This window comes from Peromyscus leucopus, chromosome 18 (assembly GCF_004664715.2).
Source record: "Peromyscus leucopus breed LL Stock chromosome 18, UCI_PerLeu_2.1, whole genome shotgun sequence".
Taxonomy (NCBI): domain Eukaryota; kingdom Metazoa; phylum Chordata; class Mammalia; order Rodentia; family Cricetidae; genus Peromyscus; species Peromyscus leucopus.
In genome coordinates, this window is record NC_051078.1 from 36039793 (window position 1) to 36052414 (window position 12622).

Here is a 12622-nt window from a genome sequence, read left to right on the forward strand (position 1 = left end):
CCTCTTTGCGTCCTGCAGCCTAGGGATGCCAAAATTCTTGCCCAAGATCCCACAGCTACAAGTGACGGGAGATGGGGTGGAATCACCTCAAGCCAATGTTGCATGAAGTCAGGCAGACTGCTCTAAAGCTTTCCTAAAATGTGGGATTTTTGCGGATTCTCTGAGAATTTCCTACATGCGACTATTGTATTTTGATCATAGTCGCCTTCACACCTCTCCGCTAGCTTCTCCCAGATCCACCCCCACCTCTCCACCCATCCCAACTTGGTGTACTCTTTAAAAAAAAAAAAAAACCCACCTTTTTAAAAGCAACTCACTGCGTTCAATCTGTGCTGCGAATATAATCGTGGGTGTGGTCCCTCCGCTGGACCCGGCCGATCCAGCAGGGGCTTTCAGAAAACCCACCCTCCCTGAGAAGTTACCAACTGTGGACAGCTTCTCAGTCAGGGAAGCCTCCACCTCCATGCTGGAACGTTGATGGGTTTGATCTTGCCAGAGGTGCGGTGACCCCGGCATATCTAGGAGACACTACTTTTGCTCCTCTCTGACCTCTGGCTCCTACAATCTCTTTGCCCCACTTTCTGCAATGGTCCCCAAGCCTTTAAGGAACCGAGTGTGCTATACAGTTCCATTTGTGTTTGTAGGCTGACCCAATCTCAATGTCGGACCAGTTTAAGCATAATACTGGAGGCCTCAGGCCACATGTCTTTAGAGACCACAAGCCAGGATGAAAAAGATGGCAAGCAGTTTTCCCCTTCAGGTTAAAACGGGATAGGGATTCCAAGAACATTCGAGTTTTCTTCATTTTGGAAAATGCTACCTTTCCACATTAGCTTCGTGCGGATCCAACAGAACGCAGTGTAGAATAAAGTCTCTTGCTAACCACGGAAATAGAAAGCATTTGTGCTGCCCTGGGAGGCTATGTCTCTCCCCAAAGATGCACTGGTTTCCACCTCTAACTAGCTGGGAGAGATGAGTAAGCCCGCTTTCTCTCCATGCCTCGGTTTCACCGTCTGTGTGAAGATTGTTCTCCTACCCTCAGCTCACGGCTGTCACCATGATCTGGTCAGGAAACAGGCACAGAACTACGTGGGTTCCAAGAAGAAGCTTCAAGAGCCCTTAGCTGTGGCCCCCTGCAATGTCCTAGACAGGGACTGTTCCTTCAGCAGAGACCCGCAGGGAAAGAGTCTGAGAATTAAACCTCGGGTACTGGAAGCCGCTGAAATTTCAACGTGGCTCATTCTGAAAGCCGAAGGCAGCCTTAGGCTTGCGGGAGCATCCCTCTGTTTCCCAGCGGTGATGGGGAAAGAAATGAGACTGTCGAAGATGAAACACACGGCAGTTGCTCAATAACTACTAGTTGCTATTATTCAAACAACACACTTGGAATGAATCATTTCATTTGATGATCAATCCATCAAAAAAGCGACGATAATTGTTATAGTCATTAACCAACACTCCCTGGGAGGTAACCGAGGGCGTCAGGCAGGTTTTGACTGGAATTCTGCACCTGCTTAGAGATTCGGGATGACCCAACCTGCCTGAGCCATTATCATCCACAAAGAGGAGGCAAAGACGCCTGGCAGCAAATTTGTTGTAGATCAAATATGGCACGCCCGGGTAGCGATCAATTAGAGGCAGCTATCTTTTTAATACTTGAAGAGTTGCACAAACTAGAAATCACCGACATAACAGTGCAGCCTGAAGTTCAGCGCCTTCCACATCATTGATACTTTATCTGCCTTGCCTGGTGATATCCCTCCTTAACTTTCCTCCCCACTAGAATATTTTGGGGAGGGAAATCTTGGACTATTTCATCCCTAAGAGCTTTAGTGTGTAACTTTACCAGAGAGTTTAAAAGTAATGCTCCTACCATCCTCACCCCCAGCAAACTGATGATTCCATAACACCATCTCATAGCCAGCCTGGGTTGCATTTTCCCAGTTGTCTTAAAAAAAAAACGCTGATCTTAAAAATTATATTCTATGGCTGGAGAGATGACTCAGAGGTTAAGAGCACTGACTGCTCTTTCAGAGGACCTGAGTTCAATTCCCAGCAACCACATGGTGGCTCACAACCATCTGTATATGAGGTCTGGCGCCCTCTTCTGGCCTGCAGGCAAACATGCTGTATACATAATAAATAAATAAATCTTAATATATATATTCTAAACTCAGACTAGCTTGGCTGTGTGACTCCTTCTAGAAATTCATCTTTTCACATCCCAGCCACCCCCAAGTTTCTTCCACTATGTGTCCCGTAATCTCTACCGTTTATCTGTTCAGGAAGCCAAGCCAATTTCCCTGTAGAATTTCCCACATACAGGATCTGGCACATGACATTTTTTTTTTTTTTTTTTTTTTTTTTTAGATTTATTTATTTATTATGAATACAGTGTTCTGCCTGCATGTTTGCCTGCAGGCCAGAAGAGGGCACCAGATCTCACTACAGATGGTGGTGAGTCACCACGTGGTGGCTGGGAATTGAACTCAGGACCTTTGGAAGAGCAGCCAGTGCTCTTAACTCCTGAACCATCTCCCGAGCCCATGACATCTTGATAATGACGTTTCACATGGCCCTCAACCCCTCATCTTAACTTGATTAGATTCTCATTCAATTTATTCTCTCTCTCTCTCTCTCTCTCTCTCTCTCTCTCTCTCTCTCTCTCTCGTGTGCGTGCATGTGCATGTGTGCATGCTCACACATGCATGTGTGGTGTATGGGGGGTGGGTGGGATGTGCATGCTCCTGGGCCCACAAGCAGAGGCCAGAGGAGGACACTGGGTGCCCTGCCTTAACGTTCTTTACCTCATTCCCTTGGGACAAGTTCTCCCTTCGAACCTGAAGTTGGCTAACGGCAGGCAAGCCCCGGTCACCTTCCTGTCTCCTCCCGACCCCACACACCCAGTGCCGCGGTTACATACTCGGGTGTGACCATGCCCGGATATTTATGTGGGTGCTGGGGATTTGGACTCGGGTGTTCATGCTTGTGAGCCTTTGCTCCAACCCTTCTCACATATTTTTAATAGGAAAGAATGCCGCTGCTAATAGAAGCTTTCATTTGCTCACATAAGTAGGACCAACCCAGCTGAAAACAAATTTCAATGTCCGTAACCTATTAATTCAGACGACTTAACGTGGTACTGGCTGGCTGAATTGATGGGATTTGATCCTCCCACTGGAATAAGACTCATTGTCCCCGTGACTCTTCTAGCTATCAGAAAGGCATTTCAGCAGTGAGACTGAAGCCCCTTCCAAAACACCTCCATCCCGCACCGGTGTTTTGAAGCCCAGTAAGAGATATCTGAGCAGACAGAGCCTGCCTCAGAGCCACAGGCCCTGGGTTCGATCTTCAGCTCAAAAAAAAAAAAAAAAAAAAAAAAAGGTCAGGCAGCGTTGGCCGTCTTTAATCCTAGCACTGGGGAGGCAGAGCCAGGCAGATTTCTGTGAGTTCGAAGCCAGCCTGGTCTACAAAGTGAGTTCCAGGAAAGGCGCAAAGCTACACAGAGAAACCCTGTTTAAAAAAAACAAAAAACCAAACAAACAAACAAAAATTATATCTGCAAGGTCATTTGCTGCTGTTTTCTGCCAGATTCAGAAAGCAGCCTCTTTAGCTTTTCTGCTTAATAAAGGATCTCTCTGTGAAAACAGATGTTTGGGTGTGGTTTGTGCCTAACCCAGGGTCCTGAAAGGAGCCCCTGGTGTGTGTGTGTGGGGGGGGTCTCCTTCATGATGACATTCACCCTTAAGAGGCCAGAACCATCCCATTCCACAGCAGCGACACAAAGCAGGACTGGTAACCTGTAAAGCTGTGGTTTCTAGTTATCTGAGGACTCTTGGGGTGGCAAGGTGTGGTGTTTGAATGTAACTGGCCCACATAATCTCATAGGGAGTGGCACTATTAGGAGGTGTGGCTTTGTTGGAGTGGGTGTGGCCTTGCTGAAGGAAGTGTGTCACTGTGGGGGTGGGCTCTGCAGTTTCCTATGCTCAGGATACGGTCCCGTGTCTCAGTCAACTTCCTGTTGACTGTAAGATGTAGGACTCTCAGCCACGACTCCAGCACCACGGCACCCTGCCATGCTCCCCATCATGATGATAATGGACTGAACCTCTGAAACCACAAGCGAACCACCCCAATTAAACGTGCTCTCTATAAGAATTGCCGTGGTCATGGTGTCTCTTCATAGCAATAGAAACCCTGACTAAGACGTAAGGATTGTTGCAGTCAGCTCATTTGCACAGCACTGTAGACAGGTCACTTGCCACTTTAGATGTTCTTGATGGCCCAAGACGCAGCACAGAGGCGCAAGATGGAACCCAGGTGTCTCTTAGACCTGATGCTATAGCTGCACCCTAACTATTGCCTGCCATTCATTTCCTGCTGTTCAGTCACACACACATCGGCAAGACGGTCTAAATCAATTAATGTGGCTTGCTGCTTCTTTTTTAAAGATGGATTTGGGGCCTGGAAACTTGGCTCAGGGACTAAGAGCACTTGTTGCTTTGGCAGGGGATCCAGGTTCGATTCCCAACACCCTCACAATTGGCTGTTAACCCTAGTCCCGATGGATCTGACACCCTCTTACATACATACAGGCAAAACACTTATACACACAAAATAATAAAATAAATAAACCTAAGGTTTTTTTTAAAGATTTATTTATTTTTATTTTATATGTAAAATGCTTTTCTGCCTGCAGGTAGGTCTGCGTACCACATACTTGCCTGGTTCCCAAGCAGCCAGAAGAGGGTGCCTGATGCCCTGGAACTGGAGTTACAGGCAGTTGAGAGCCTCCACCCGGGTGCTAGGAACAGACTCTGGGTCCTCTGGAAGAGCAGCAGGGCTCTTCTGATGAGCTATCTAAGACAGCCCCTCTTTTCCCCTAAGATATGTTTATTTATTTTCATGTGTATGAATATTTTTGCCTGCATTCATGTAAATGCACGACATGCTTGCTGGGTGCCAGAAGGGGTCAGAAGAGGGCATTACATCCATTCAGACTGGAGTTACAGCTGGTGGTGAGCCACGATGAGGATGCTGGGAACGGAACCCCAGCCTCTGCAATAGCCACAAGTGCTCCTGACTGCTAAGCCATCTCTCCAGCCTCGTGGCCTGCTACGGGAGTCGAGGAACTCAACATCCCTTTCCTTGCTGGCCACCCTGACCTTATGAGCTGCAAAGTGCTTCATTTGCAGGCGCTTCTTTCTTCTTCTTCTTCTTCTCCTCCTCTTCCTCCTCCTCCTCCTCCTTCTTCTTCTCCTCCTTCTTTTCCTTCTTCTCCCTTTTCTTCCTTCCTTCCTTCCTTCCTTTTTTTCTTCCTTCCTTCCTTCCTTCCTTCCTTCCTTCCTTCCTTCCTTCCTTTCTTTCTTTCTTTCTTTCTTTCTTTCTTTCTTTCTTTCTTTTCCCAGAGCTGAGGACCGAACCCAGGGCCTTGCACTCTGCCACTGAGCTAAATCCCCAACCCCTGCAGACGCTTCTTGACCTGTGGCGTGCAGGAAATGCTTAGGACGTGTCTGATCACCAGGTCTGGTTTCACAATGACAGACAAGCTTCTCTCACCATATCAGCTTTCCTGCTGCTGCATGTCTGAGTCATGTGTAGTGAACCAGCAAAGCACCCCCAACCTTAGGAAGCGTCTGGGTTTCCACACCTCAAATGGCGAGAGCCGCTGCTTTGATAGCACCCACCTTCGCCCGTGCCAACACCGTTATTTTGACAGTGACTTCCTTGTTTCTCAAAAGCAGGGGAAGAAGTAATGATCTTGGGGGAAGTGTAATTTTATTTAAGCTGCTCTCTTCTGGCTCTCAAGCCGGTGGCAAAGCTCTTCCCTGCCATATTGTAACAGGCCCCAGAACTTTGCATCAGTGACGCCATGTTAGCAGCACCATTCTGCTGTGGGATGTTCTGTATGGCAAATGTGTTGCTCTGATTGGTCAATAAATAAAACACTGATTGGCCCATGGCTAGGCAGGAAGTATAGGCGGGACTAACAGAGAAGAGAAATAAAAGAACAGGAAGGCAGAAGGAGTGACTGCCAGCCGCCGCCAGGACAAGCAGCATGTGGAGATGCCGGTAAGCCACGAGCCATGTGGCAAGGTGTAGATTTATGGAAATGGATTGATTTGGGCTATAAGAACAGTTGGCAAGAAGCCTGCCACGGCCATACAGTTTATATGCAATATAAGTCTCTGTGTTTACTTGGTTGGGTCTGAGCGGCTGTGGGACTGGCGGGTGACAAAGATTTGTCCTGACTGTGGGCAAGGCAGGAAAACTCTAGCTACACCATTCTGACCTGAAAACCCAGCACGCAGGCCCCAACCCCTGACAAAATGAGAACAAGGACCTAGTCCACGGTTCTAGAAAAGTCCACAGATAAGAAGTCCCTAAATGTGCTAACCCTGCTTTTCGGTTTCTGTACATCCGCTTCTTGCTAACGGAAGTGTGCCAACCAGGCTGTGGTTTTTTTGTACGTACAAGACCAAGAGCTGTGAGTCTTGGGGCTGCACGATTTGGGCAAGTCCCCCATGCAGCTGCTGGCCAGCAATAAAGACTTTCTTTTTGGCTTTAAGAATGTCTGTGTTGGCTGGCCAGTGGTGGTGCATGCCTTTAGTCCCAGCAGAGGCAGGTGGATCTCTGAGTTTGAGGCCAGCCTGGTCTATAGAGTGAGTTTCAGGACAGCCAGGGCTACACAGAGAAACCCTGTCTCAAGCTCCCTCCCCCCAAAAAGAGTGTCTGTTTTGTGGTCTCTGGCTGCCTTATCTTGAAATAACGTAGCAGCAGCATAGATTCTGTCTCTCTCATGGCCAGAAAATCTCCCAAACCCATGACGAATAGCAAAGATCAAAAATAAAATTTTAACACTAAGAGTAATGTTGACTTACCTTCTGTCAGTCTCAAAATAAGAGTGGGATCCAAACCCAGACTTTCGTAAGAGCCGCCACCTGCTTCAGCATAAAAGGTCAGCTGGCCGAGGTGTGAGCGACTCTTCATCCGAGATGAAAACGTAGTCTTTTGGTAGATTTTCATGCTGCGGTTCATGAGTCTTTCCTACCCAAGGGGCAAAAGCACAAAAGGGATTTTGACACACCCAAGCGCCATATTGTCATAATAGCGATCATATGCATTCGGCAAAGACCTTTGGCCTTAGGCAGCTTGGGGGGAGCTCACCCTGGAAGCAGAGTCCACAGCGTCCCTTTCTTTTGTTGTTAGGGAGACAAGGAAGAGCATGCTTCAAAGGTTGTTCCTTTAATAAACTATCTCAGAGACAGGAAAATGTCTTTCCCGATTAAATGCGGGGGAAAACAGGGAAACCCCAAAGGTTGGTTTGCTGGGACTGAAAACTTAAGAGGGGGTGAACCTCCACAGAAGGCAGTGAAAACCCATCCTCTGGATTCCTTTTAGCTTCTCTCTGTTTAATATTAAATTATACTCAACAAAGGTACACATCGCCTGGAGAAAAGCCACCCCAGGTTTTTCTATACAGCAATGTTTCTAGATATTTCATTCATTATACCTAGGGCTAGAAGGGTCCTTTCATCAGTCACCTTTGGGAAGGAAAGTTGAATCTCAGGCTCACTACTGATTTAACTTTATTCCAGATTACTCTAAAAATAATCCTCCTGGCCTCTCCACCCCCTCTCTCTTCTCCTCTCTCCCCAGAGCACATATAGGCTTGTTTATCCATCACAGCTTTGGGATTATCCTTAAGGACTCAACTCCTGTCACCACGGTGAATTCTCCATCTCTCCCGGCTCTCACCGTTTCTTTTCCCGCAACAGGGCTGACCGCTCTGTCTCCTTTACACGTCTCTGATTCTATGACCTGTCTCTCAGTTCTCAGGTGTTACCTGTTCCCACTTTCATTTTGTGCTTGGCCAATGATGCAGGACGTCATCCTTGCAAGGCAGCCCCGATTTCAGAAATGTAGCCCTATGGAAACTGTGGGTGTCTGACGGGTTAGTAGGGTGGACCATGCCTGTTACGCTGGAATGGGTAATGGCGTAGCTGTCTTCCCCACTAGGTGGCGATCTCTGAAGGTCCCTGTCCTTTGTGTGCACAATCTTGCCGATGACCACAGGCCAGGTGTCAGTATCCATCATGTCCTTTTGTTTGTTTGTTTTTTCAAGACAGGATTTCCCTGTGCAACAGCCCTGGCTGTCCCGGAACTCACTCTGTAGACCAGGCTGGCCTCAAACTCACAGAGATCCTCCTGCCTCTGCCTCCAGAATGCTGGGAGTAAAGACAGGCACCACCCAGCATGGCCCTGACACCATATCTTAACCCATAAAAACTGGATAAGAACTATGGCAAAAAGCTCATGATTTGGGTTGGGGATTTAGCTCAGTGGTAGAGCACTTACCTAGCAAGCGCAAGGCCCTGGGTTTGATCATCAGCCCCCCCACCCCCCCCCCCCCCAAAAAAAAAACAGAGAGAGAGAGAAAGAAAAAAAGCGCATGATTCTAACCTTTTAGGGACTTCGATCTTAATAAAAACCTTACCTTTTTCTTTGCAGCCATTTCATTTTCTTTGAATAGGAAGAGATCTTTGAAAAAGATCTTGTAGGGTCGTTCCTTTTTGATTGCGTCATCTTGGATTCTATCTGAAAGGAGAGAAAGAAATGAAAGAAAGGAGGGGTGGGGGTAGGAAGGAATTGTTAGTCCATCTAATGAGGAACTAGGCTTATTAAGTCTCCCACTAGCTGGAGTAGAGAAATGGGAAGCAGGGGTCTCTGAGAAGGTGGGGTGCAGATGCAGCTTGCCCTCCAGTTGAAACTCGAGATATAGGTCCTGGGTCTCCTGGGTAAGAGCCCATCGTCTATATCACAAGCTCAGGGCTCAGCAACCAAAGGAGACCTGGACCACAGCTAAGGAGTCTTTAGTAGAACAACGAGATCACACTCGGAGATGTGGAGATGACTTTGGGTCAGTCAACCACCAGCAGGGATGTGATGTGTGGCCACTTTGGAACACATCTGCCAGCTCCTTGGAAAGTTGAGCATAGAGTTACTGTATGATTGACCCATTGAAGGCTGAGTGCAATGTGGCTGGCCCATGAGAGGAGGTGTCAATCGGGGACACATCTGGTGAAGCAGGGGAAGTTGTGGTTGATTCCTTGGGGCCCTGCAGGGCTCAAGATGTCAAGAAAGCAGGTGGTAGTGTAGGTCTCATAAGGTGGCAAGGCCTGGATCCGGGGAGAGCAGCAATGTGGGAAAGCCTGGGCCACAGGCTAGGGCTCAGTCGAGGAAGACAATGGCGCAGGCCTGGAAGCCATGGTGGTTAAGTTCATGTGTTAACTTGCCTGGTCTGTGCTTTGCCCAGGTTAAATGTATTTTGGGGGGTGGATTTGTGAGAGGTTTTCCGGGCGACTTTAGCATTCAAATTGGTAAGGTCAGAAAAGAAGACTGCCCCTTCCAATATGCATGGGCATCAACCAATCCACAGAGGGCCTGAGCAGGACAACAGCTGAGGAGGGAGAAATAGGCACCCCCCCCCTCTCTCTCTCACACACACACACACACACACACACACACACACACACACACACACACGGGTGTCTTGCTGTCTGAACTGGGTCGTTTCACCTCTTAGCTCCACCCATGCTGAACAGATTGGGGCTGATACCGTCACCTCAACTGGGCTCAGGCCTTTGCACTGGACTGGCCTCTAACACCAGCTTTCCTGGGTCTCCGGCTTGCAGTGCTCTCCACAGTCACGTGAGCCCCTTTACCTTCCCATTGACTGGCTCTGTATTCCGGATCTGAGGACATGACCTTGCCTGAGCCCATCCTGTGTCCCTTACCACAGAACAAGGATGGATCCCCGCTATCCAATGGGGCCACTGATAGTCTCAGAGGGAAGTAATTGGCAGGCTGGCCATAGCCTGCTCATACTCTCCCCAGCTAGTCTCCCATAAGGACACTAGTTGCATTTACTTGGGGTGGGGGTTGTTTTGAGTTTTGAGACAGAGTCTCACTATGTAGCCCGTGGCTGTCCTGGAACTCGCTCTGTAGACCAGGCTAAGTCTCAAACTCACAGAGATCCGCCCGCCTTTGCCTCCCAAGGGCAGGGATTAAAGGAGTGTACTACCACAGATAGCATTTGAGATGGACCATCAATCCATGGTCTTTTCTTGTATTTCTTTCTCTTTTCCTTTTCTTTTCTTTTTGAAAATATGTTCCCTATTTTCAGGTTCTGGGTAGATTGACGGGGGGGGGGGCAAAATTAATAATGCACCCCGAATAACACCTTATACCCACAGTGTATACTAGAATCCATTCCAGCCTCCTGCCTGACCCTTCTGCAGGCTGTGGAGCAACATGAGCCTTGGGCACACGATCTACAGCTTGCCACTCGGGCATCTGAGTCACTAGCTGGACCCAAGCTCAGCTGTATTCCTTCTGGGCTGCCTGGCTGTCAGTGTCCCGTGGAAGCTGTGACAGTACTGCAAACCTCTTTGGCTGGAGATTCTCTCCTTTTCTTCTCCGTCTCTGAGAGAATAGAGCCGCATTGAAGCTGATGGTTTCTGGTTCCGCCACTGTCGTCAAGCTTGTTAATTCTAATGAATTCCAGCGAAGAGCATGCCTAGAGAGTGCCCACCTCCCATGCTAGGCGTTAAATCTTTGTCAGATTTGGAAGCGAAAATCAAGCGATTCCTTGCGTCAGGGCACGGGAACTCCCTGTCTATCATGAAGTGGGAGGATGAGGGGAGAAGATGGAGGAAAGAAGGTGGATACCCGCAGAGCTCAGTATCTCCCATCCAGTTCTAGCCACAAACGCTGAATCAGTTCAGCTAACCATCCGTGACAAGTTAATGCACTCAGACTAACCCAGACTTCTCAGCATGGCCTACAAGTCCTTCTTTTCTTATGCTGGCATGTGGCCCCTAGTCACCACAGAGCCTAATCATACCAGATTACATAGAGCAAGAACACACTGATTAATTTTTAGCACCTGAATTCACTGATGTCTGCAAAAACTGGGGTGTGTTTTTGTCTCCTGGTCCGGTCCAAAGAAAATAAAACACACCTTTTAAAAAATCCTGTAGATGCGCTGGGCGGAGGAGGCACACACCTTTAATCCCAGCACTCAGGAGACAGAGCCATGTGGATCTCTGTGAGTTCAAGGCCAGCCTGGTCTATAGAGTGAGATCCAGGACAGGCACCAAAACTACACAGAGAAACCCTGTCTTGAAACAACAACAACAACAACAACAAAATCCTGCAGACGCAAGCTAATATGCTCAACATAAAATATATACCCATAATAAAATCTTAAATAGTCTCTGTATAGGGTCTGGAGCCACGACTCATCCACTGAGAGCTTGAACTGCTCTTTCAGAGGAATTGAGTTGGGATCCCAGTATCCATGATGGGTGGCTAACAACTAACTGCCTGTAACTCCAGCGCCCCTTTCTCACCTCTTTAGACACCTTTACTCATGTGCACGGACACACACACACACACACACACACACACACACACACAATTAAGAACAAAACAAGTATTGCGACATTTCGGTTGTGAGCCTACCCTTTATTGACTGATCCATCTCTCCAACCTGAAAAACAAGATAAATTATTTTTTTAAAAAAAAACTTGTATATATTGCATAAACATGGCTAAATTCAGCTATCAGTGACTTCCTGGCTTTTACATCCATGACCACACAAACTGCTGCACCCAGCAATTCTAATTCCAGGAACTTACACCCCAGAAAATAACCAACCCCGAGAGCAAAAAAAAAAAAAAAAAAAAAAGTATGTGCTATAGTGTTCGTGGAGTGCCATTTAGTAACTTGGGAGCTGACTGAATAGCTGTGGCACAACATAACCTAAACTGCCCCATGATCTTTAGCATGATGCTGGGGTCACTCTTTACCTGGTGTCCATTTATTGTAAGTCAAAAAGAGGGGGGCAATGCGATGACTCAGAAGATAAAGACACTTTCCAGCAAGCCTGAGGACCGGAGTTCGAATCCCAGGGACTGCATGACAGGGGAGAGCTGAATCCCACAGGTTGTCCTCTGACCTCCACACATGTACACATGCAAAATCAATCAATCAGTCAATCAATCAATCAATCAATCAATCAATCAGTCAATATACTTCCAAAGTGTAGGGATGGTGTACCGACTTCATGTGGTGACCCACAGAAGCTATCTAGCTAGACCTTACTCAGGGTCAGAGAATCTGAGCTTGCTTTACCCAGCAGGGCTGCGTAAGGAGAGGATTTGGCCACCGTCGTGGTTACCAAGTGTTTGGAAGGGTCTACACTTGGCTGTACGGTGTGCTTTGATCTTGCAAGGGGGCGGTCTTTTGCCTCGCCCCTTGGTATATTATAAAAGCTCTTTTGAATAAACCTCTGGGCGATTGGGTATTGACCCAGGGCTCTCCCGAAGCTATCCTATGGTCTCTTTCTATCTTTCTACCTGAGGTTTCCTCATTTCTCTTTCCTCCACCCAAGAACCCTTCGTAAGGTGGGAGCAGGTCGGAGCTGGTCTCCCACAATCCCCCACAACTTTACTCGGAAAGCCACCGACTTCCAAACCAAAATGCCTGTAAGGGATCCAGAAGCCCTTCCGGATCTTCACCCCTTCAGGGTGACAGGCTTCCTTCCTGTTTGCCTGCC

The 12622-nt window shown here is 47.9% G+C and overlaps 1 protein-coding gene across 2 annotated transcripts in view; it reads right to left on the reverse strand.

Annotated features, from left to right (window-relative positions):
- Ccdc38 (coiled-coil domain containing 38) overlaps positions 1 to 12622 on the reverse strand; it is a 48494-nt gene that overhangs the window by 30076 nt on the left and 5796 nt on the right. For both annotated transcript variants that reach the window (XR_005089441.1, XM_037196816.1), the window contains exons 2-4: positions 11527 to 11554; positions 8498 to 8598; positions 6882 to 7047 (exon numbers count right to left, since the gene is read on the reverse strand). Coding sequence is in view for 1 of the 2 variants with exons in the window: in XM_037196816.1 (XP_037052711.1) it covers positions 6882 to 7047; positions 8498 to 8598; positions 11527 to 11545 (286 nt within the window). In the remaining variant the exon portion in view is untranslated. The remainder of the gene's footprint in view (positions 1 to 6881; positions 7048 to 8497; positions 8599 to 11526; positions 11555 to 12622) is intronic.